This window comes from Sciurus carolinensis, chromosome 9 (genome assembly GCF_902686445.1).
Source record: "Sciurus carolinensis chromosome 9, mSciCar1.2, whole genome shotgun sequence".
NCBI lineage: Eukaryota > Metazoa > Chordata > Mammalia > Rodentia > Sciuridae > Sciurus > Sciurus carolinensis.
In genome coordinates this window covers 97,057,899-97,085,098 of record NC_062221.1, presented here as the reverse complement: position 1 = coordinate 97,085,098, position 27,200 = coordinate 97,057,899, and the positions used below count along the sequence as shown (strand labels likewise).

The 27,200-nt window shown below is 32.3% G+C and overlaps 1 protein-coding gene across 3 annotated transcripts in view; it reads left to right on the top strand.

Annotated features, from left to right (window-relative positions):
- Window positions 1-27,200, top strand: part of Epha6 (EPH receptor A6) — an 874,627-nt gene that overhangs the window by 46,107 nt on the left and 801,320 nt on the right. For all 3 annotated transcript variants that reach the window (XM_047563348.1, XM_047563345.1, XM_047563346.1), the window contains exon 2: window positions 12,303-12,367. In XM_047563348.1, the coding sequence (XP_047419304.1) occupies window positions 12,303-12,367 (65 nt within the window). The remainder of the gene's footprint in view (window positions 1-12,302; window positions 12,368-27,200) is intronic.

Genomic DNA, 27,200 nt, shown 5'->3' with positions numbered 1-27,200 from the left:
GAAAAAAATTTAAACACTGTACACAGTTGGAGATGGGATAGATGCAGAGGGTTTGGACTGAGTGAGCAGCCTGAGAGCACTCCATGCTAAAAGACCCGCACCATGCTAGAGAATAGGATTCCAAGAGGTATAGAAGATGTGTATCTCCTCACAATCCACTCAATGCTTTAACAAATGTCAATTTTCATTTTACTTTTCCTAGAGACTGCTTTACCCATTAACAATACTCAGAGAGTTGGTATATAAATAGCCCTTGACCATCTCCAACACAAAGTAAGCACTTTTGCCATTTAAATTTCAAATTCCTGACTCTTTGTCCTTCACTTTTTCAGTAATTGGTTAAAGAATGTTTTTATTCAAGATGAAGTTCTCTCTCAGACTCCCTTCTATTAACTTTATTCATTTATTCAAGCATTTCGTCACACATAAACACAGTCTCTGCCCTTGAGGAACTTGTAATTTGTAGGCAGAGTTAAACCAATGTTGATAATTATGGTATCTTGATCTGACTATAATTTCAATGGACAGCATTTTGTCCTTTCAAAGTTGCTTAATATGTATTTGTTTCAAAATTATGACAACATGGTTAAGATTTTTACCTGGTAATTTATTATTTCTGATGACTAAATCTTGGATTTTAGCATTGTTTGTTTGTGATGTTTAATTTTTAAACCTCTCATTCTCAGCCAGGTATGGTGGTGCACGTCTGGAATCCAGCAGCTCAGGAAACTGAGACAGAATGATCGCAAGTTCAAGGCCAGCCTCACTAACTTAGTGAGGTCTTAAGCAACTTAGTTGAGACCCTGTCTCAAAATAAACAAAGTTGTACTCTGCCCCTGGGTTCAATCCCCAGTACGAAAAAAAAAAAAAAAAAATCCCATTTTATGTCAGGTACTCTTACCAGACAAATTTAATAAATATTTCTTGTACTTGGGATTATTTTGAAGAATATAAGAGTATTTTACAGGTAGAGAATTATTATTTCTCATCCTGCTCACTTCTAGGATGAATTTCTAAAATCTTTTCAGTCCTTGACACTTTCTTAAAAACTGGGATAAGTGATCCAGTTACTGACAATTTTGATGATGATGTTGATGTGATATTGGATGTCTGCCTGTTTAGAATAGCAATTTAGTTTTACACAGTCTACTAAATAGCTGGAGCTCTTCTTGTTTATACTTCTAAATAAGCGCATTTTAATTGGTTTTGCTATTTACATGTTTGAATAAAGTGTACTATGGGAGGAGACACAAAAATTCCAGTGGTGGAAGTGATAAAATTATAGCCAATACTCCTGAAAGGTAGATATTGTATTTTATAAACTATCTGTATCCTACAATATCTAATAGAGGTATAAATATTACAGACTCAATAAATATTGATTGGAATAGTATCAAAATACATTAGTTAAAATCAAGTAACATTTCTGTGCCCCTATATGCCCTACTGAAGAAAGTTAAAATTTATTTTCATGAATTCCACATATGTGTAATGAAGTGTAAAATAAGGCAGGGGGAAAATTCCTTCCATTTTCAATGGGAGAAAAGGATATTTTACTAGTGTAATTCTTTCTTAAATTCCATTTTTTTCCTTTCCAATGTGAAACCACTATTTCCTTTTGAAGTAAAGTTTTGGTACCTTTTTTTAGATCTTTCTTTTATTCTATATAAAAGATTTTGCGTTGAGATGGCCATTATATTATAGATGGTACTTTGAATTAAGTAGTCACAATGTCTTTTGCCAGAGATATAAAAACAATGCTTCAGACCTTAATTTTCATAATATTCTTTCAAAAAAATGGAGACTGTCCAAAGCTCATGAAAGACAGGTGGGGAATGTAAGAAAGGCTAGAACTAGAAAGGCAAAAATCATCTTTGATGCTGTGGAAGCAATGGGGAGCAGGTTCAATGGTCTTCAGTGGTCTGGGCTAAATGGGGCACTTCTGTGTGAGAGATGAGAAACTCATGACATTTATTTAATATAAGACTGGCAAATCTAAGAGTAAAGCTAAGTAGACTTTTCTATCAATTTAAACAGTGTAATAGAAACGAATGTAAATTATGTAGTAAAGAATGAATTCACTTATAGGTTAAAGTGCTTGTAAATATCAAAAGGAGAAATTATATACTGCTATTAATTAGGAACATGGCAAATTTCCTATCCTATTATTTTCTAACCATAGGGATAACCTGTCTCATGGAAGAGCACAGCTTCTCAGGTGATGCTGTGGTCTTAATGACCTTGCTTAGGCACCCAGGAGTGAACCTGAAGCTGAGGGCTCTGTAGCTAGATCACCTCCCCTTCTTTTGCCTGTGGTAAATGCTGGTAATGACAGGTTTTAGGAATGATTATAAAGAGAAAGCTGATAAAACATCTGTCAAGTAGGATGAAAATCTAGAGGTGCCTTGACAGAGCCTAATAAGAAGTTGTAAAAGTGAGGATGAACTTGTTATATTTTTAAATCAACTTGACTATTCATTATGTGGATAAGGTTTTCAGAGCAGTTCTTCATTACAGTGTTCCATACCTTATAAATAATAGCAAACTTGTTTACTTGATTTATTCTCAAAGGAAGTTCAATAAGTAGATTATAAATGTGTTTTTTTTGTCCTTTTCTACTTAAGGTAATAGTAAAAAATATTTTATAGCTTATAAATATATAAATAGTTATAAGTACATATAAATATATAAAAATATTTTTATAACTTTTTTAATATTGGAACTAAAAAGGAATGCTTTATTCTATACATGGGACACAGATGTGCTTTCTGTTAAAGATGTCCTTAACTAGTGGAGTAGAAAAATGAGGGTGTGAGTTCAGGGTTGAGCCAGACTTGGTATTTTTCCCTCTGATTTGAAAGAGTTATTTAACCTTACCGTGTACTCCCTCCTTAGGTTTCACAGTAGGGTTTTCAGATGGTCAGAACTTAGAGTAGATAAAATTGTTAACATCACCTATATTAAAAATAAGAAGAAAAGCAACAGTGGAATTAAAAACAACCACAACAGGACAAAGTGCTCTCAGTAGCCTAATAATCAAATGTTGATCTCCGTTTGTAGATTAAATTAATTTTATTATTTTTAAGAAGGTGTGATACTTTTTGGATTATGTTGTCCTAAAAATAATATCAGTACACACAGGGACATACTGGGGTAAACAGTTATCCAACCTATATATTTAAAACATTATGCATTAGATATTTGTGGAATTAAATATTGGTTCCAACTAGATATGAGGGTAGACATACATAGTATATAGAACTGGAATTTTAAAACTTTGGTTTTTACCACGCAAAAATATGCAATTTTGTCAAAACTGGGTGAGCGAGTTTTATCTTTTAGGTTCCACATTTTCAGTTCTATGAATATTTCAATAAAATTGACACAGATGCATTAAAATATGTTGGAAATGATAATGCAAATTTTATTATGATTTATTGTCATTCATATTAATCAATATCAATGAAAATTGTCACTAATAATTCACCTGTTTTCTCAAAAGAATAGAACTGTAAAAACATATTTCAGAGTTACCATAAATGATATATTTATTGCTCAATTTTTGGGGGGTATTTTATATCCTGAAGTGTTCTTTGATTATATCTGGTCATCCTCACATCAGGAATGTTTCCTTTGTTCATTTGCTTGTGTTTTTAGAGTTAAGGGAGGTGGTAGGGTGTGTTATAGTGAGCGAGACTTAGACCCTTCATAAACCTCTACTGATGTGTTGTTATTTTGTGATTTAGGAGCTTAACTTTCCCTTGCTGGGTTCTACAATCTCTGAATTGAATGGTTATACAAAAAAAAATGTTTGTGTATTTGTTTGTTGTTTTGTATGAAGTGTGTTAAAATTCTCCTAATATGTAATTATGATCATCTGAGCTTTTAAGACTATCGACAAATTCCAGTACTCAATTCATGTACTGTTAACTTAAATTTTCACTGCAAAATTATTTTAAAATAATAATTTCTTGTAGTTAGTTTGTCTTCAATGCTTAATTTTTCAGAATGGTACATAAATAAAATCATCCTTTTTATTATTTCATTTGAATAAAGTTGACCTATTATATACTATAAATCAGTACACTAACTTTTATAAAACTAATATTCCTTAAATTTACTACAAGGGATAAAGACTTGATAAATTGTTTAAAGACTAAAATTTTAGTATTAAGATTTCGAGTCTTAGATAATATTCTTTCAGATTTAATACAGTACTACCAAAGTTATATATATTTTTAAACTTTTTATGTTATAATGTAGTGACATTTTCTTATATTAGAGAATGAGTAAAGGAAATGCTAATAAATTAGGAGATATTTTCAGAGAGAAATAGAATGTTGAAAAGTTTTTTTCTTAAAATTAATAGAAAAATTGGTATAGTTTTACAAACATCTATTATCTTGCTTATTAAGAGATACATACTTTTAAAACTTATTTTAATATCCTCAGCCTAGTATTTATCTTTTGGTTTATCTAAGTTCTCATTCATTATAATATAAATAAATAATTATAATTTCAGTTGTACTCTTTAAATAGATAATGTGTTAATATTGCTCTTTAAAACATTATCACTAAATTTAAAGTGAAAAAGTATTGATTTTTTTTAACTGATGTTAATGTAAGTGTAATTTATTTTTTCGTTCTAGGTTTAGAATAATTTTGTACTTTTGTGTAAAATAACTTTTGTTTAAAGTCAGTAGGAGGAGCTCTCACCTTGCTGGGTTCAATGTAATTAGTGTGACTGAAAATCCTGGATTTGTGGGATTTTTTAAAAAATAAAACAAATGATAAAATTAAGACATTCATCAAATATGATGATATTTAAAAATTTCAAATCTTCAGGTTTGTTTAATATCAACGCATTGTCCTTGATTTTTCTGAAATGCAAATTTTAAATTTTATTATTCTTAGGAATTTTTAAAAGGTCTGACTGCAGTATAATGAAAATAAAGGAATTAGGTCTATCTCCTTTCTGGAAGCTACTAAGAAACAAAAAGTACCTACTAAGGATCTACATTTTTATACCTACATACACAAATTTTTCTTATTTTTTGAAATGAATATACTTCACAGTTGACAATTACAAATATCAAAATCAAAGCAGTCTAAATATGTTTTAGAAAGAATAATAATTATGTCAACTAAACTCTTAATGTATTGGCCATAATGTCTATGTACAACTTATGAAAAGAAAGTCTCTGTTGATAAATTTCAATACATAGCAGGGATTTTTTTAACACTTTCTCCAATAATCCCTGTATTTGAATGTCTTCATTTGTAGGTAGTGCCTGTGAATTTTCTGTTCAAATCTTTCCTGAAGACATGGGATCAAACTAAACTTAGGAAGAGGTACAATCTGTAGAAGAAATAGTGATGCTTTCCTGTATCTACAGAAATGAAAAGAAAAACCTATTAATAGAGTTTTGAATTTGAATTTAAGATGGTAGCTGGGAGAAACCAATACTTTGAAAAATATTTAGATTCAGTCTCCTTGACTGGAATCCAAATCTGTTGCTTTGTATGATTTCAAGGAAACTTATGTATCCTTTGTGAGCTTTAGTTTTCTCATCTGTAAGTTGAGCACTTAAAGATAAAGAAACATTTGGTTAATATCCAAACTATATAAGGAACTTCTGTAATTCAGAAGCAAAAAATACCAAAATCCCAGTTAAAAAAAAAAAAAGGGCAAAATGCTTGAATGGACTTGGAGAGAAGACTTACAAATGGCCAACAGGTATCTGAAAGGGTTCTCAGCATCACTAATCAGGGATATGCAAGTCAAAACCACTGTGAGATTGACATACACCTGTTAGAAGGGCTTTTATCAAAAGGTAAGAAGGTAATAAATGCTGGTGAGGATGTGAAAAAGAAAGAACCCTCATTCCTCATTGATGGGGCTGAAAATTGATACAACCATTATGGAAAAGAGTCCTCAAAAAATTAAAAATAGAACTATCACGAGATCTAGCAACTCTACTTCTGGGTACGTATTCAGAAGAACTGAAATCAGAAGTTTGAAGTTATCTGCATGCCCATATTCATTGCAGCATTATTCATAATAGCAAGATGTGAAAACAAAAGTCTTATCTATGGATAAATTGGATACAATAAATACACAATATTGTGTATATATGTATATATATATACACAATAGAATATTATTCTACCTTAGAAAAGAAGGCAGTCGTGCTTTATTGGACAACATGGGTGGGTCTGAAGGATATTATGTTAAATGAAATAAACCATTCATCAAAGGACGACTATCACATGAGTCCATTTAGATGAGTTATCTTGAATAGATTCATAGAAACAGACAGTAGAAGGTTGGCAGGGCCTGAGGGGAGCAGGAAGTAGGGAAATGCTGATCAATGACTATGAAGCATGTGTACAAATGAATAAATTCTAGTATACTGTCTAGTGTGGTACCTATAGTTTAATGCTGTATGTACACTTCAAAAATTTAAGAGGGTAGATCTCATGTTAAGTATTTTTAACACACACACACACACACACACACACACACACACACACGTGTGTGCGTGCAAAAACAAAACACCAAACAACCAAAAATGAAACCAGAGGGGGGAAAAAAACAAGTGGACCAGAGGAAACATTTGGAGGTGGTAAAAATGCTTATTGTCTTCCTGTGGGGGGGTTTCATGGCTGTATGTGTATGTCCAAACTCATCAAGTTGTAAGTTTGGTGCAGTTTCTTGTATATGAACTGTACCTCAATAAAGCTATTTCAGAACAAAGAATAAGGATCAACAGCTAAAAATACTGAATGCCCTCTATAGACAGCTGGCATTTAAATAGAAATTTAGATCTTCGTCAAAGTAGAGAAAATTATATAATTTACATCATCGAAGAAGGATGTTTAAAGATTTTTGTAAACTTTGGTAAAAATGTTTATAAAATTTACTTTTTAAGGGTACATAAAAACAAAAAATATTCATACTAAGGGGCTACTATGAAATTCTTAGAGGACAGACAGATGAGGATGGTGGGAACACAAGGTTAAGAGAATAAGTCTATAAGATGAGCCCACCGTGCTGACTCCCCACATGCTTTCTTTGCCAAAAAGCAGTCTACCTGCAGCCCTGCCTGGCCTGAGTGGACAGGAATGTCACATTCCTCAGCAAACTGAGTCAGGGGTCAAAGGTCCAGCAGTCAGTGTAGGTAATGAATGATGGAAATTGAGAAGATGAAGGTGGTTATTGAAAGATGGTGGGTTGCTAACAGCTAACACCTCTGGGATCTCACTTCCTAGCCCAAGGAGCTGCTGCTCCTTCCCGCTCTTAGGCACATACATGGAGAAGAGAAAGAAGGTGGGGGGTTCTAGGGTCTATAAAAGAGCAAGACACACCCACTCCCAGGGACACCCAGTTCTGGGTCCCCTTCTCTTCAGAGAAGTCTGTTGCCTCTATTCCCTTCTTAAATAAGCTTGCTTTCTACACTTGCCTGGGTTTTTCTTAGGTGTTTAACTTTCAACACTAGCGGGATAAGGATCCCATCCTGATCTACAAGATATCAAAATGTTTTCATGCATGTATACATTATGTAATATTTAAATCAGGTTAAACAAATCAATCTCCTTAAACCTTTATCTTTATTCTGAAAACTTTCAAAATCCTGTCTTCTAGCTTTTTGAAATGCAGAGTACATTGTTATTATCTGCAGTTTCTGTCCTGTGAAATAGCACACACCAGAACCTCCTTCTTCTAAGTGTAACCTAAGCACCTATTTTCTTGATCAACCTTTTCTTGTTCTCCCTCCTCTCCCCTCACACTGTGTCTGGCCTCTGGTAACTACCACTCTATGCTCAATTCTGTAAGGTTAACTCTTTTAGATTCCACATATGGGTGAGAAAATGTAGTATTTGTGTTTCTGTTCCCATGATCTCCAGTTCTCTCCATGTTGCTGCAAATGACGGGAGTTCACTCTTTTTTTATGGCTGGATAGTATTCCACTGTGTCTGTGTGCCACATTTTCTTTTCATTCATTCAGTGACCATATCTTTTCTATTATGAATACTGCTGCAATTAAACATAGGAATGCATGTGTCTCAACATACTGATTTCATAAAGATCTGTTTAAATGGAAAAATAAACCTTATAGGATATTTTAGAGATTATTTGAAGAAGAAACGATATAGAGTGTCCTTACTTTGGTGACTGTATATTAGTATTGTCATTTTCCCCTATGGAGAAATTATAAGCTATTTCAGAAGCATAAAATGTTCATTACTCTGAAGTAAATACAGATATTCTCTATTCTTTTGAATAGTGGATTATTTAGGGTTCTTTCGAGGAACAGAACCAACAGAATATATATATGTATGATTACAGAAAGGAAATTTATTAGTTTGGCTTACAGGGTCAGAAGCTTGATGTCCCAAAATGGCCTTCTGCAGGCTAGAGAGCCAGAGAATACAGTAACTGCTCAGTCCAGGAAGCTGGAGCCTCAGAAGAAGATTGGTCAGTGGTGCAACCCCAGTCCAGTACCAAAGGCCTGGAAACTACTTGGAGTGTCTCTGGTCAGAGTCAGCTTGGGGAGAGTGAAAGAATAGGAGTCTGAGGTCCTCAGGGGATCACAGTAGCAATTGAAACACCCACTCAAGAGCAGTAGAGTTTGCATCTGCTTTGACTTCCTCCTCCACCTTTTTGTTCCATCCAGGCCCCAACCTATTGGACAGTGCTGCCTACACATAGACTCTGGTTTCCACATCAGTTTTGCATCTGTTATGCCAATCATTCCTGGAAGCATCCTGATGCTTCCCAGAAACCTCTTAATTTTAGGCTTCTCTTAATCCAATCAAGTTGACAATCCAGATTAGGCACCACGAATAGTACATACCAAAAATAAAAAGAACTTCGATTTAGTGACAAGATAAGCTTATTGTTTTAACTATTTATTGTAGTGAGTTATTCATCCTTTTGTCCAATATGTAAGATTATTTTTGTTGCATTGAATGAATCCAGATGTCGTGTATGTGTGTGCATGTGTGTGTGTTTCACCTTTATTGCACTTACTATTTCTCTCACTTCAGGTTTGTTAGAATTGTATGGTAATATGGAGTAAATTAAACTATAAAGAAAGCCTTTTTAGAAGCTCTAACCCTTTATGTCTCCTTTTATTTCTTTTTGTGATGTTAGCAGTCATGGAAAACCATTACCTAAATATATTAATTACGAGTAGCAAATGGTATAACCTAATTCAGTCATTCCTTCTTCATTTATTAACTGGAATATTTCAATAAGGGAAATGTTCTTCATTAACTATTTTGTTAGGCCGAAGTAGTTCATGTAGAAAAGGAAAATAACATATTTTATTCTTTTCAATTTACTTAACCACTTTTAAAAATGCTTTTCTAACATCCTGCACAAGTTAACACTAGGTATAAAGTCATTATGAATGCATGGATTTAAGCATATGTGTGGTTTTTCAGTCCCTTACAGTCATTTTCCTTGTGTATGGTCCAGTTACTTTTTACCAGTGGAAACCTATGCAAGGTGATTCCTGAGTTCTTACGTTTTCAGTGCATGTTTATATGTTCCCTATTTTCTGGGATTTGGACTTTGAAACATTGCCAATGGAGTTGGGTGACAAAATGCAAAAAAAAAAAAAAAAAAAAAAAAATGAAACCTGAATCTGACAAAGCCACTATATATAAATACACACACACACACACACACACACACAAACACACACTCTGACACCTATTTAAAGAAAATGCAGGAAATGGGGAAATATATTGTTCAGTGGTATCTCATGATCAATTAAGAAAACCTGGAATGTGGGGCAAATGATCTTTTTTTCCTTAGGAAATTGATTTAAAGTAGTGAAAAAAATCATTGATTAGTCATTAAGGGACACACATATTAAAACAGCAAGATACTAGATAGTACACATGTTAGAAAACCTTTAAAAGTAACTGACTAACCCCAGGGCCTGATAGGTGAAGAAAGTATAAAACCATGCATTCTGCTATTGGGTATGTAAAATTTTACAGCCATTTTGGATCCAATTTCGACAGGTTTTTTTTTTTTTTTTTTTTTTTTTGGTTAGTATTCTCTGTATAAACCAGTAATCCATCTCCTAGTTGTTTCCCCTGTAGTAACGAAGTAGGTTGTTTACAACTTTGTACATGAAAGTTCAGCAGCTTCACATATAATGTTCCCAACTGGAAATAGTCCACATGTCCGTCAGAAAGAAGTTACCTAAAGTGGAATCATTTTCAGCAGTAAAATGAAATTATTAATACATGAAGCCACACATGAATCCCAGAAGTATAGTGTAAGAAACAGGCTCAAAAGTTAACATGCTACATGATTTCTTTGTTTGATATTCTGGAAAAGGCAAAATTATAAGGACAGAAATCAGGTTAGTGATTTACAGAGGATAGGATAGGAAAAGAATGCACTATAAAGAAAGGGTCACCAGAAATTTCAGGGGCAAGGTAATGGAAATATTTTATAGCCTGATTGTAGCCCTAATTACATGGATGTAAGGGTTGCACAATTAATAGAAATGTGCATTTTAAAAAGGATGAAGTTTTTTAGCAAGTAAAACCAATAAATAACTAGGAAATATAATGGGAGATTTAATAAAAACATACTTATGGAGGAATGTCAGCTCATTGTAATGTATATCGTTTATTTGGATTTTGAATTTCTGTTGATTTGAGACAATAAAGAGTATTAAACACTGACTTGATATTTGATGACATTAAGAAATAATTTTCTATATTAAGATAGTTGATATCAAAAAAGTATTTTAGAAATAAAAGCTGAAAGTTTTACAGATGGAATGATATAAGTACTAGAATTTGTGTCAGAGAAATCTTTCAGTGGAAGAGAAGGTATATACATATAGATGACACAAGATTGACCATAAATTGGTAATTATTAAAGTGAGGTGAATAGTATATGAGGATTCATTAAACTGTTATCTTTTGAAATATGTTTGAAAATTAATACAATAAAATTAATAAATTGTGGCTTAGTTTTACACAGGTATGTTTAGTACTAGTATTCCACAATGAATATAGAGTTTTATCCCAGAAATTCAATGATAGTTTTATATTTTAGAATGTATTAGTGAAATGTATGATACAATTCCACTCAAGTGGAACTGTGGAATCCTTACAACAGACACTAAAGAGCAAATGCCAAACAGCATAATCACAATGGCATTTTTTTTTTTTTAAACTCAACAAAAGCCCACCTTCTTTGCAAAATTAACTGAAACTAAGGATGAGATAGGAGCGGATTGTTTCTCAGAGTGTAACCCATCTCCTGCCTGAGGGCTTCTGTGGGGCCTGGGAAGGATTAGTTGAAAGTATAGGTCTGTGAAATCTTGAGCACTATATATATACTTTCTTTCTGAAAACACCACAAAATCTCTAACCAGTTAGTTTCCAGCTCCTTCCTGCATTGTTTCCAACCTCCTACTTCAAAATAATTCCTATTCTTAGTTCTCACTCCAGAGATTGAATAACTGTTTTAGTCATATCTCAGTTACTTTATAGATGCTTTTCTGAAATTAAAAAAAAAAAAATTCTCACTACAGGGGGGTTGAAGGAGCCTATGTCCTGGCCTAGCTCAAGCTTTATGTCCTTTGTGAAGCCCTCCTGACCTGCTTTCCTAATCTTAGTCCAGTTTATTTGCAAGAGTGCTATTTTAGAATTTAACATAATGTGTGCTCATTATTTGTTTACATGCCTGCCTTGTTTTAAACCAGATGTGAGTTACTTTTGGTTATAGAAAAAAAGGCACATAGTTTTTATTTGTTTTGCCTTCCTTCTTAATTATTGTATAACTAGTACTTATAATAATAAAGTCTATGATTTAAAGAGCAGTTTACTCAATACCAGTTGTTTTCATACTTTGATGATTACACATAAAACTGTTTAATAACAAAAATAAAATAAAGAAGTTTGTTGTCTTTAATACAGGTTTTTAAAAAAAGTAGTATACAAAACAACTATAAAAGTGGAGAAGCACAATGGTGGTTTATTCATTGGTTTCAATATCTACTATAAAAGACTTAAAATTGTTTTCAATTATTTACTTATTTCAACCTTGTTAAACCTCAATGTATGTACATTATTTTAAAATTAACTTATCACCACTTCATGTATCATATCATTGATATTATTGTATGCTAATATTTTATATATATGAAAAACATTTAAGTAATAAAATTTATTAAAGCTAATGTTATGAAAAATAGATTTAAATAATTTAGCATTTTGCATCAGTTGAGAAATTCATGCAAGTTTTATCTATTTAATTCCAGTTGTGTTGCTTGATACAACAACTGTGCTGGGAGAACTAGGATGGAAAACATATCCATTAAATGGGGTAAGTCTAAATGTCTTTTTAAAATTTTCATCCTTGTTAGGGTTTCTTATAAGAGTTAAAGGAATAGTAGATTTTTTTGTTCCATTTAATATGAATTTTGGCTTATAACTTAAATCCTATTGAAAAGATTAAAATATAATTAAACTGGTAATTGAAGGGGATGATTCTAAATTAATGATTTAGAATCCTTGCTTCTAGATTTAAAAATATTCTTTAATACTGTATATACATAGTAACACAGAATTCCCCCATATGTGTTCTTCAGAAATAAATCTCCATATATAGTTTTCAGACACTTTTCTGTATATATGTTATATTTGTTAATCTTATATGTATTTGTGCATAAACAGACTTCAGGGTATTACAAGTAGATTGTAAAATACTAGCAATTTGGTTTCGAATAGAAAATATGTCTACTAATATAGTATGTGTTTGAACTTGACAAGAAGATGGATTGTGACTAGGCTTCTGTTAGCTGGAAATAGTTGATTTTGAAGGCTTATCTGGATGTATGGTTTAAAAATACAGTTTTTCATGTATCCATATTTTAGCTATGGTTGTAGTTGACTTTTTATATGTTGATTTGTTTTCCATTTTCAAATTGCAATGAATCTCTACATCTTTTGTTGATATTAATCTAACTTAAAAGGGTGGTTTGTGAAGATCTTTATATTTATTTAATCAAACTATTCAATAATAGAAAAAAATGTTTCAGCTATACTTGAGTTAATCTTTTTCATAGAAATTGTATTTTCCCATTCCTCATATTCTTTGTTCATAAATTTTACATTGCTTCTACCATTATATCTTAAATTTAAATTTGAAAAGAAGACCCAAACATATTTTTATTCTTTTAGTATGTTTACATATTGCTATTTACATTTGACATTTTACTTCAAAAGTTATTCATTAAAATATATATTTTCAGCTAAAAAAATCTTAGGAAGAGTTAACACATTGTTTAACATCCTATTTTCTTATTTAGATTTATTTTATGTTCTGCTTTTTAAAAAAAAATTATTCCAATAGAACACTATCAGTCCATTTCTGAGAAATATATCTTTTAAAGTAAAATTATACTTTTATTATTCTCTTACTTCCATGAAAACTAATGAACTTAAGTTTGGGGTTAAGTAAACTTTGAGTTAATAAACATCAGTTAATTAAGTATTAAGTGGATCATGTTTATCATTAAGTAATGAATAAAATGAATGAAAATTTCTTTTAGAGTATCATTCCAAGGTGTGTATATCTATATAATATATAGAGAGATATATAAGATATAGATATACACACATATGTACAAATAAATACATGTAATTTCTCCAGTATAACAAAATAACTTATAAAAACCCAATAATTTAGTAGTTTAGAACCCTCATTTCCATTTTCTGAAACAAAGGAGAAAAAGCTATTAGAGATATTATTCCTGACCTCATGTAGTCAAAGCCAAGTATAACATGAGGAACAGAAGACTCTGATCCTGTTCTAGTGATTCTGTTTACCTCAATCAGGCTTCATTTCTGAGAAAACTGGTAATGTAGAGACTTAGAGAATCACAAATGAACTTGCTGCTGTCAGTCTTGTGATGGATTTTGTCTGGATGTTATGAAGTGGAGAATTTTCTACTATTTCACTTATGGGGAAGAGAGGGCAGAATTGTCTGGAAAGGAGCCACTTACCTCATGGTTTTCTATTTCTAGACATCGCCCTAAGCATTTCATATTTTATTTTCACAGTGGCCTTTCGAAGTGTATTCTTTATCTGTTTCCTTGTCAGAGAATCCTAGTCTTAAGAAAGAGAAGGAATGTAAAACACTTAACAAGTAATTATAATACGAGTAGCCAAATGGTGAATTGTGGAATGTAAAATAACTAAGATATTTCTGACTCAGCTTGTGTCTTTCTGGTGGTGCTGTTAAGAGAGAGAGGCATTGAAAACTTCATGAAAGGCCATTTACAAATGTGCAATATTTCCCTAATTGACTCAGATTTCTTTTCTTTCATATATATATTCAGATACACACACGTATCACACACACACATACTCACTATTATAATATTTACAGTTGGGGCATTACATAGCTGTTACCAAGAGGAAAAAGAGAAAGAGGAGGGGGAAGAGAAGGATACAATAGAAAATGCATAGAATGGATAAATAGAATGAAGTAGGAAAGGAATTGATTGTTATGCATTATTGGACATTTTCTACATGCTAGACTTTGCCTCAAAACAATTTACTCACATCAGTCCTATACATCAAGTGCATATAATTCCTCCTTATTAATACATGTTAAAATTGAGGACTCAGGTGCATTGAATAACTTTCACAAGGTCAGAGACCTAGGAAGTAGTTCACAAAAGTCCTAAGCCAAATATATCCTAATCTTGACACTTATGGATGGTCATTTCACAGCTAGTTGCTTTTTATTTCTTCTGTGGTTCTACCAGGTAAAGATAAAGGCTCATGACAAATATAGTTAAACTGTAGAGGGATTCAGACTTTAAAAAGTAAATTAAATAATTAAACTACCTTGAAATATTACTATTAGTATGAACTATATTACTTTTATGTTATACCCCAAATAATAATCTATATGTACTAATTACAAGCAGTAGGACTGTTTGAATATAGGAGCACATGAGCATATTTTACAATAGATGTGGGTGAAACTTTATAAATTTTAAGTTAAGACAAAGACAATTCAACGGAAACAGTAAAATGACTAGAACACAAAAGTATTAAAGAAAATGTGCAATTTAAATTCTTGTCTAATAAAGAAGATAGATTACTGGTAAGAATTAAACTTTACTTAATGCTATTTATAGACTAAAATAAGTAAGGGACTAATCAGTAAGGAGGGAGAACTTCAAAAAAAGACTACTAAAAATACCAAGAATGAAAATAATCTAGATATCAGTGTAGGTTAAATGACTTATAAGATCTGTGAGAACCATTTATTAGTGTGTAATATTTAAACAATAATTTTTATCCACTTATTAAAATTATATTTATTTGGAATTTATAAGGCTTTTGGGTTCTCACTTTTACTGAGTCAGGCTAATTTGAATGAGCAATTTTAACAATTATCTTTTTTTCAGGTACTAATTTAGTTAGTTTAATGAATATGTCATGTGGAAAAGATGACTAGATTGTATAGTTGGTAATTTATGATAAAAAGTAAATAATATTTCTATTAGATAATAATATTACTATTAGATAGTAAATCTAATATTTCTATTACTTCTATTATCTAACATATTCTCTTTCTGTGACTTATGTATTCCCTTGGAATAACTTTTTAAAATTGAAGGTTTCTCTCTATATAAAGAATTGAACTGAGATGATTTTGAAATATTGACATGTACTATATAAAATAAAAGAAATTTAATTAGTAATTCGTAAGTCTTTTTTTTTTTTTTCTTCCTTCCTTTTTAAGTTAAAGTAGCCTTTGGACCAGGAGTGCCATGCTGATAGAGTTACAGGAGTAGGCCTTCACAGTGTGCCTGTGAATAGAATCATTATGGTCATTGGAGTAGGGGGTGAGCTTCCCTATTACATGAACATGGAAAATGAATGAATAGTCTTGAGTGAATGACTTTGTATCTTCCAGAAGTGGAAACAGAATATGTTACTTTTCTGAAACACTTGCATGTATCAACATATACATTATAGTTTATTTTCTTTTAAGCATTTTCCAGAATTCAATTTAACAGACTTCTATTTTATGCTCTCAGTGCCATGCATCCTGTTAAGTGTGCTTAAATAACAGATTTTTCTACCCTCAGGCGGTCTTACATTATAGAAATTATACTGCACAATCAGAAGGCCAAAGAAAGTGTCTTCAAATAGTTTTGTGTAATGTTTTGTGAAAGAATATTAAGGGAAGGATTAATTCTGGTCAGAGAAAATGAGTATGAGAAATGTTGTATCAGCTCTTTTTTTGTAAACTGTGAAGGAATCACATATGGTCTGGAAGAGAAAGTAGAAGGCACTGTCTAGGCAAAGGGAAAGGCTCCAGCAAAGACAGAATTGTTAAATGTGCATTCTTAAGGTGCTTTATTATCAATTCTCACACAATTCTTAATATACATTAAACTTCAGGACTGTTGAGGATCATTTGTCTTGATGTAGTAGAGGGATGCAGTGTGAAGTACAACTGTCCTCACAGGTTAAGCCACAGTGCAAAAGACAAAATTTCCTGTCTTAGTTGATTTAATTGTGCGTATTTCAGTTTCAATAAGTAAGTGAAAAATAAAACCTTTCTGAAATCACTTAAAAATTACTGGTTTTCTTTTGTTTAATAAAATGGTGTAAGCCCTTGGAAATGAAATACCCCTTGGAAAATTGCAAAGATGCTTTAAATATAAATGACATGATTTTACTCAAATTGACTCATGATATTGTACAGAGGTTGAAGCTTGATTTTAGAAAACACGGGACACATCAGAGTGTTTGGGAATCAGTGGTCATTAAGTCATAATAATACTGTTCCGTCCAATGTTTAGAATTTTATATCTACGTAATTCCAAACTTTTAAGAACTATCCTGTGAATCTATTTCATTCCCTATCTGTCATTGTAATACAATAAGATGAGAAAATTATGGTCTTGCAAAATAGCTAACAGAATGCTATGGTAGTCGATGGAAAAAAGGTGCAGGAATTAAATTTTCTTGTGCAGCACTGATGAAGTTATAGGTAAATACTGAGGAAGTATTTTTGCACCTATTAACTATAGGCATATACTTTGACTTTTCTATTTGCTATGAGTAAATAATAACCAGTTAATCCTAAATCTTATTCTGCAAAACTGAACAGCCCATTTCAATTTTTAAAATCTGAAAATGAGACTTGTTTTTAAGAAGTCATGCCGTTTTAATGCTAAGGAAGAACAAACTAAAATAAAAATACTGCTTATGCAATAACTTTGTGCAAAGAAGAAATTAAAATATATATCTTCTAGGATCATTCTTATAACCAGAAATGAATGAAAGTCACATAAGCATTTTTTGAAATGTTAACTCTCATCTCATGTGAACTCCTTGCCTTTTTATGTTTTTGCTTTCTCAGTTTACTTTTGGCCACTAAATAATATTAGAAACAAAGGGAAAATACAGTTATAATAAGAGGACCCATAGTTAAATATCATAATTGAAACCCTTAATAGTCATTACAGCATGGGCCCCATCTATTGCCACACAGCTATGGGTTGTCATATTGAAGCATCTTGGCCTAATATTAATTCTCACTAATGATAAGTAACTGCTATGAACTAGAAGATTAGAAGGCGACTCGTAATACAAAAAGGAATTTCATGACTAAAATCCTATCTTGTTTCCTTTGAACTTTAGTAATTAAATTTATATTTCTTGAAATTTAATAATTATATATTATTTTTAGAGTTTGCTACTATAATTCAAAAGACAGATGACTTTTTAATAGCCACATACCATTTAGTAAGAGTAATTATACCTGAATACAACCTGATAATTATAATATATAGAAATTTCTTGGTAAGATTTCCCTAAGATATTTAATCTAAAATTACATATTATTATTCTTAATGTTGATAGAAAGAACTTGATTTTTTCAGTACTCCATTAATTCATCTGAAATAGTAATTCATTTTTATTTACAATGATATCTTGAGCAAGAAAATGAAATATTTTCTTTTATTTTCACCCTCTCATTTGATTACAAAGAGCTAGTTACTTTTTAAAAGTTCATCTTTACTGTGCAATGGTGGATAATATCTTTGTTACATAGTTGTCCTGGTCTTAGATATAGGCATCCAACATTTAAAATCAAATTTCCACTTTAATATTAGATTGTTTCAACTTTAATAAAAACTTAAGAAAAAAATTAATGTTAGAAAAAAGTATTGTTGGATGTTAGTTTGCATTATATTTTAATGATGACAATTAGAGATTGATAAAAATCTTTCTCACATGTCAAATGTTGGTTTTAAATATCCTACGTTATGTATATTTTTTGTGTGTTGTGATTTAGATAATCTTTAGTGCTTGAGTAATGAAGGCTCATTCAAGTTATGTGATCTTATCTGTTAGACATAGTCAGTTGATATTAAATTTAACCTGAAATACTTAGTGTATTATAGTTCTCCAGAGAAACAGAACCAGAAGTATATATTTGGGGGTAGAAGGTAAGGACAGGCTGCACTGACCCTAGCAGGATTGGGGCTGGTTGTGAGAACTGGTTACATCCCCAAATGTGTTGTCTGCAAGATGGAAAAACAGAAAGCCAGTGGGGTAATTTGTCTTGGTCCACAGGCTCAAAAACCAGAGAAGACAAGAGCTTCTCTCCAAGATCAAGGTCTCAGGATAAAGCCTAGGAAAAGGGGAGCACTGATGAAGTTCTCAGGTCCAAAGGCCCCCAAATCACAAGCTCTAGTATCTGAGGGCAGAAGAGAAGATAGATGACCTAGCTCAGAAGATAGGCAGAATTCATACTTCCTCCCCCTTTTTTGTTCTGTTGGGTTCCCTACTTTGACAAGGAAGGACCTTTTTTTGCTTGTTCTGTTGATTTAAATGCTAACTTCTTCCAGAAGTATCATCAGGGACACACTCAGAAGTGTTTGACCAGCTAGCTAGGCATCTCTGACTAGTCAAGTTGACATAAAATTAATCATCACAGGAAAATAGGAACACGTGGTATTCATGTCTACATATATGCTTTAAGGGAGCCTAGTAACTAAGGACTTCTGTGATAAAAAGGCATAAATTATAATTAATCTGTGTAAGAGGATACATTTATTTCATAAAGATGATCATTCCTAATATCATTGTTCATGAAATTTCAAATACTGACATTGGAGAATGTAGTAACTAGTAATAATTTTATTTTGATATTGTAATTTCTACATTTCATTTAATAAGAACTAATTTGTTGTGGCATAAGACTTCAGTATTGCATCTTGATTCATTGTATAATTCATTGGATTATTCTCAAACTACCATAAGTTTGAATTCTGAAAATATGAACTTCAGTGATAATTTCTGTGGTCAAAAGTGAACTCTGTTTTCAAAACTGATATATCCAAATGGTTTCTCCACCAAGAATCTTCACGGCATATGTGGTAATGTTCTAAATATCCATCATGTTAATTGTAATTATATTGTTTCATATTTGAAAGAAATGCATTAGGTTTTATGAATTAATTTCATAATTATATAACTTTGAGGTGTTAATCTCTATCACACAAAGGGCAGAGTATGATAATAGTATTTGTTAGAGGATCAGATGATTTAATATATGTAAAGAACTGTAAATAGCATCTTGTTGATAATAAACATGCATATTAGTACTAATACCATTACTACTACTAATATTATTGCTACTACTAGTATTATTATTGCAAGGACCCTAAATATTTTGAAGAAATTCAAATGTAGAGATTTATATATAGACTTTTTACTTCTTTACTTTTCCCTAAATCACGATTTCATCATGTATTGCATATTTTTTCTCTAGAGCCACAAAATATTAATTTTTGTAACTTTTGATTAAACAAATATAATTAAAATATAAAATAAGGACTTATCTAAATATATATAAAATATAAGTATTAGCTCAGTCATACACTCACTGCACATAGACCATAGGAAAAACATCATGCTGAGTAGCAGAGGTGTTGGTTGGGTGAGTTTGCAGTCATTATAAGTTATTGCCTCCACGTCCGTCATGGTCTTTATCGGAGAAAAGTGAATTCAGCTTATTTTGTGTAAGATATATTTTGATGAAATATAACAAATTTGGCCTCACACCCAAGGATTGCCAAAGCAAATATTGAGGGTAAAAATGGACTCATTAACTTTAGTTGTGAGATGCCAGTGTGATAACAGCCCCATTAAAGTTGCTGAATTGGAATCACCCAGGAGATGAGTCTGGAGGATGGTTTAGTTAGCTTAAAGTATTCCCTGAAAGCAACTCTCTAGGAAAAGAGTAAACCTAGAATTCTCCCTGGGAAGGGACAAAGAAACAAGATTCAATTTTTGCATTTTTTTTTCTTTTTGTTTGATGACTTTCGTGTATTTTGAAAGTGCAACCTATAGATTATCCACCTCTGCTGGATGACTGCAGAGCCTTTTGAAGAGGGTGAAGTTAAACATCCCAGCATTCTCTTATATGTATTCTTGATTGAAAGACCACTATGTGAAGCCCACCTTTACGTCTTGGGATCACACCTTTCAAGGGCTTGTCCCTATCAAGGCACATGTCAGCATAGGTGAACTCATGATTGCCTGGAGCTGGTGACTCCTGGGGGCAGAGGAAAGGGACAGTTGGCCATGTAGGACAGACGGCTTCTTGTGTACAGAGGGCAGTTTTGAGGTTACATTTTCCTGTGCTCTTCCTTTCTTTAAGTAGCTCTAAGGTTTCTGACCATGATTGTTTTCCTTCTTTCTGAAGAACTTCTTCAACATTTCTTGCGAGGAAGCTCTGGTAACAAATCCTCTCAATTTTTGTCAGAAAATCTTTATTTCTTCTTACTTGAAGGACATTTTGTAGGGTACATGATTCCAGGTTATTAGTTTTTAAAATTTTTATCTTTTTGTCACTAAACACTATGTATTTTACTCTGTACTCTTCTTGCTTGATTTTGGAACATTCAGATGTAATTTTATCTTTGCTCCTCTGTAAGTGAGCTATCGTATTTCACTGACTTTTTCCAAGATTTTTTTTTTTTAATCTTTGGTTTTCTGAAGTTTGAATATGATGTGCCTAGCTGTAAGCGTTTTTCTTTTATGTTTTCTGACATTTATCCTTCTTCGCATTTTCTGAGCTTTCTGGTTCTCTTAATATTCCCGACTATATGCACGGACATCCTCCTGGAGTTTTTAACTACCAGAGTTGTTTAGCTGCACTCCAAGGAATTTGTCAATTAGTTTACCTTTAACTAACTGGTTCCTACAGAGCTTCTATAGGTGGGTTCTGCTTCTCTATGTTGTGATTCTCTGTGTCGTCTGTCTCTTTCCAATTTGGGGAGCAGTGGATTACCTTGGGGTTGCACTTCTCTGACTTTTCCAAGCGGAGTTGAATTTTCAGTTCATTCAGATTTTTACCTGTTAAAATGGAGAGGCAACTTCTATTTTTTTCTTTTTTGATAATGCATATTCATTAAATACGCATATTCATTAAGGTCCCATTAAGGCACATGATACATGCATATAACAGTTTGATCAACTTCATTTCCCAATACCTCTCCTTTGCTCTCCCCTCCTTCCTTCCCCTGCTTTCCTTCATCTACCCATTGGTTTCCATTCCACTTTAATGATGTCCTTTTATTCCCCCGCCCCACTAGCTTAGGTATATGAGAGAAAACATAAGACTTGTCTTTGTAAGTCTTGCTCACTTTGATTAGCAAGATGGTCTCCAGTTCCATCCATTTCCCTGCAAGTGATGTAATTTCATTCTTTATAGCTGAATCAAACTCCCTCGTGCATGTGTGTGTGTGTGTGTGTGTGTGTGATGATATATATATATATATATATATATATACATATATAAATATATTATATTTTCTTTATCCATTCATCTGCTAATAGACATCTAGGCTAACCCCATAACTTGGCTATTTGTTATGCTGTGATGGACTTGCGTATGCATGTACCTTAAAGTATGCTGACTCAAATTATTTTTGGTAAATACCAAGGAATGGGATAGTTGGATCATAGGATAGAATTATTTTTGGTATTTTGAGGAACCTCCATACTTATTTCCATGTGGTTATACTAATCTACATACTCACCAGTGGTGTATAAGAGTTCCTTTTCCCCTGCCTCCTTGTCAGCATTTATTGTTACTTGTGTTCTAGGTGATTGCCATTCTGTCTGAAGTGAGATGGAATCTCAGTGTAGTTTTGATTTGCATTTCCCTGATGGCTAAAGATGTTGAACATTTTCATGAAAATGTTGGCCATTTTTACTTCTTTAGTATCTTCTAAACTCCTTAAATGCTGTATTGGAAAAAAATATTGCATTTTTAATACTCACAGACACTATGTATTGGTTGAAATATTTGCTTAAAAGTTTCATGAATTATGACTTCACTTAATTTTTGCTGACCTTTTTCCTTGCACTGCACTGAGTTTACTCTCTCTGCATTTCAATCACTATTGGTAGTGGTAAGCTTGACTTTCAAGTCCATTGAATCTAAAAAATAAATCATTGTTATAACTTTGTAAACATGGCATTATTGTCATGATTCTCAATAAAAAATACAGGAAGACTTTGGAGTTTTCTTGTGGTGCATAGTCTGAGCAATAGACCATGATACTCCCAGGAGCTCTTAGAAATTTAGTTCCATGTGTCTTGACTTCACAGGAAGAACCATGTAAATCCCTGCCCCAGAATATTTAAATTATTAATGTGTTATAAGTCAGAACTGCACTTGAAGCATTTTTATATTTGATATGTTTTTGTTTAATCTTTATAAATTGATGTAGTATAAATATTTTAGCACCATATTATAGATGAAAAAAACTAACCCTGATACAATTTTCAGGACCTGTCCAAGTTTGTGCTAATAGTAAAACAAAACAAACAAACAAACAACAAAAAAAAAACCAGGGTAACCTCAGTCCCAAAGCTAGAACTTTTATCTATCATAAGATATCTATAACTATGGATTGATATTTGACATTGCTGTTGTGCAGGGAATAATATAACCTGTAAAAACTGATCTAGTAAAGACTGAATCTAGTTACAGTGTTGTTTGAATGACACAGATTTTTTTAAGATAATACACGATTATTGAAAAGTACTGAAAGGTTAATTCATCTTTGAAAACAAAAAGATATCCAAAATTAAGGATGGTTAATTTTTATACATATTTGTTTAGTTAGGGGAATAAGAATTTTTTTGCACGTTTATGTTGAAAAACTAAAGAAATATTTCTTTAGTGTGTCTTTTTTAGTTTTATCTCTGTGCTTTATATATTGCAACTATGACTTTATTACATACTTGTTATTGCTATATGCTAATAAGTATAAAATATAGGTTAATCTAGTAAAAAAATACCATCCAGTAATAAGTACATTAGAAATATAATAGTGCCTGTCACTCCCAGATCATCTTCTAAGTAAGTTATCTAACCAAAATGCTTGCTGAGGAATATCAGTAATGGTTGGTGCCATAATACCCTAGTGCTTTAACCACAGCTTATTGGAATAAAGATGGATACATCATATAAAGGCAACCCAATCACAGGTTAATGAGCTTCCCATCACCTCTTACATGTGAATTCCATAAGTGACTAACCAAATTAGATTCCTCTTGTTAGCAATTCAGGATTTCTATGTTAATCATCCAAGGAAATTGGAAACCAGAATCTTGTACTGTAAATATGTACAGAAAGATACAAGTGGAAGTTTAGAGTAGAGGGGCTATGATAAACCAGTCATGCAAATGATGGTTCTAGAACAGAAAAAAGCAACAATGAAAGGGCAGCCATCAGTAGTAAGAACAAAGTAAATGTAGAAAAAAAGCCATGAGAAAAGAAAAGATTGTGGTAGTCAGTATCTCTCAAGCTAATTATATTGCTGCTGAATCTCCTAACCCAGTTCTTTCTCTGATTTACTGGTTACATAATATATAGTTGCATCGAATCATCACATTGTACTCTATAAGCATGTACAAGGATCACATGTCAATTTTTTAAAAAAGTGAATTCTCTTAATTTAGAATGCCACATTGTGAATGCAAATTATAATGTTAGCAGGGAAAGTAGTAAAAAATTATAATTACAAGGAGTGAGCCACTGGCGCTATTTTGAGGCAGACCAGTAAACATGAAAAGCCATGGAAGGTAGAATTTCCTCAAGGAGAACAAGGAAGAGCTTCTGGCTTATACCATCAACTCATGCATGAGTAAATAACCTTCCCTGTGTGTGGGCAATGTGGGAAACAGGTGACTGAATGTGCATAGTTTATTAGAGTAGATGAATTTTAAAATATCTAAGCAACTGTGTGATTCATGTCACTTCTCTCTAGTAAAACAGAAGCATCCTCTGCAAAGAAAATAGATGGCTGCCTTAATTTTCATTAGCTGAAAGAGCATGTATTAGATAACTGTGGGATTAATTCTGTGTTAAGGAAGAGAAGTAAAAGAAAAGCAGCTAACAGTGATTTAGAAAATCAGATGTGAAAGTGTTCACTGATTTTGTGAACATGTAATTAGCCTCATTCTTTGGTCAGCTGAAAGTATATATGTATAGACTTCATTTATCTAGTTTCTCTGCTATTCTTTAATGTATGGTCCTGATAATGTCTCCCAGTAAACACATATTGTTAAAAAGGTATGAGGTTCTTTAAGGCAGTTATCCTTAACTTACATCACATAGTAATTTCTTTGTTCTTTTTATTTTTGCATTTGTTACTTCAGTAGTTTAACTGCCAGTCTCCTACTTCTAAGACAAGTTTTCAGGTTTTAAAATGTGAGTTTCTGTATTATAAAATCTAAGATAAGACTCTTTTTATAATTGTTTTAACTAGAATAAAAAATATGATTTATTTCATTTATTAATGAATCTACATCTTAATCCAAAACAAGGACAAATACCCTGAGACTGTTAGTAAAAGACTTATCAGATAAAACATGTTAGACTAGATAATTTATAATTGTTTACTATTTTAAGTGATCAATTTCTTCTTAGAACCCCACATCCAACTATCATATCTTGCTGATTCTCTTAAAACTCCTTCAATTATTCTTTATCATCAGTTTCATTTATTACTGTCTGTTGTTTGACTCTGAACTATTTTTTCTCCAAAATACCATGATGTGTCCTAAATTGTTCACTTGCTTTGAGTCTTTCTCCAGCTCTTCTTCCAGTCTTTTCAATACATCTCTCAATCTGTTTTCAGAACTAATCTTCTAAATTGAGGGTTTTATATCCATATTCCTATTCTTCTACAGCCTCCTCCTCTTACCTACCATTTAACCTGTGGCCTATGGCTGCCTTTCTGTCTTCAACTTGTAACATCCCCTGACCTTGAGCAATCTTGTTTCCAACTTTTCAGAAGCTGATGATTTCTTCCATGTGACTTGCTTCTGGTTTCTGGATAAAGGATCATGCTGTTGAGTTTTTCTGGCAAAACCTCTTTTATCTCTCCTATTTTCAATCCCTGCCTTGTGGATATCCCTTCTCCTATTAGTCTTTAAAGGCACAGATGACTCTTCCCCTTTTCTGGAAATCTTTACACTGTTGAAGACAGAGTTAGGAAACAACTCTTTTTTTGGAATACCCGATATTCATACCTATCATTGCATTTATCTCACACTGTTCTAATGTCTGTCTCGTGCTAGATTGTGAATTCTTGGAATGATACTTTGTTTCATCTCTGAGTTAGGAGGCATAATGACCACAATATAACAGAAGCTCACTAAAATTTGGCTAAATAGCTAAATAGATACATCAGTAGCACCATTTTAGAAAAGACATTGCTTAAAGGGTGTGTTTTGCAACTATCTCTGAAATGGTGATAGTTTTAGAGACATTATAATACCGGTGGGCAGAAGCAGCTGTTAAAAACAAAAAAGACTTATGGTGAAAGTTGAACTGAGTTCTTTTCATTTGTTGTGAGTACAAGTGAAAAGTTTATACATTTGCTTTTATGTTTGTATTTTAGACAGTTCAATTTGTCTCCTCATTATCAATTTTCTCACCAGAATGGGAGTTTAAAGGTGGAAGGGAAAGATATTTACCTATGAAATAAAAAGACTATAAAAAGCTTATAAGCTATTTAAGCAACACTAATCAAGGCATAATACACTTTCAAAGAATTAATGACCGGTTTAGAACAGTTGATGATTTGAATCACATGCGGGAAATATTAACCCCAGAAGGTTATTAATCCTGCACCTTGTTATTAAGATGAGAATAAAAAGAAGACCATATGGATCTTTAATGGTTGATAGATGGACTGCAAACTTTAGAGAATTTATACTAACCAGTCAAGCTTTCAAAAAGCATAGGTCAGCATTAAATGTTAAATGGGTTTTTATAATCTGTTTTCCATGCAATTATTATTTTGAAGTAATGTACCATAGTAAACAAAATAGGTTCTTGAAAGGGTTTGATTTTGTTTTATTTCAGCAAAGCAAAGCCTGTTGGCTAATAAATGTAATGCTTAATATAGTCTTTATCTCCCCTGTAGTTAAGAAGCAATGTGTATAAAAATATTTCAATGAAATTAAATGTCTTTCAAGTAAAAGCATAAAACAAGGACGGTGTGTATGCGTGTGTGTGTGTGTGTGTGTGTGTGTGTGTGTGTGTGTTGCTTGGAATAGACATGGATCTTGAAGGTCATGTTTTGGGGAGGGAGAATTAAGTCTGTATTGTTGAATTAGCTCAATTAATAATGTTATTAATATAATTATATGGTCACCTTAAATTTAGTGCTTTCCATTGCACATTAGAAGGAATTTATTTATGCTTACCAGTGAGAAATTGCTCTAAGAAATTTCCACATTATAAATCTCTAGTAAAGAAATATGCACAGCCAACATATTATACTTATTCTTTATTCCTCTTATTAGTAAACACTGTACTAATTGGATGGCCATACGGACTGGCTTGCCTGACAGAATCCTTGTTTATTTCTGTTTTCCTAGAAAAATTATGAATTGTGCCACATATCATTTTTTTTTTTTTTTTAAGTGTAAGATGAATCACAGGAGGGGAAGAAGGCACATGCAGTACTTCATGCTTGGGCCCAATCCTGACACATCATTTCTTACAGTGCATTGACCAGAACTAGCCATGTGTCAGTTCACATCAAGGGGAGTCAGATGTGGAGGGAAACTCAAGGAATAA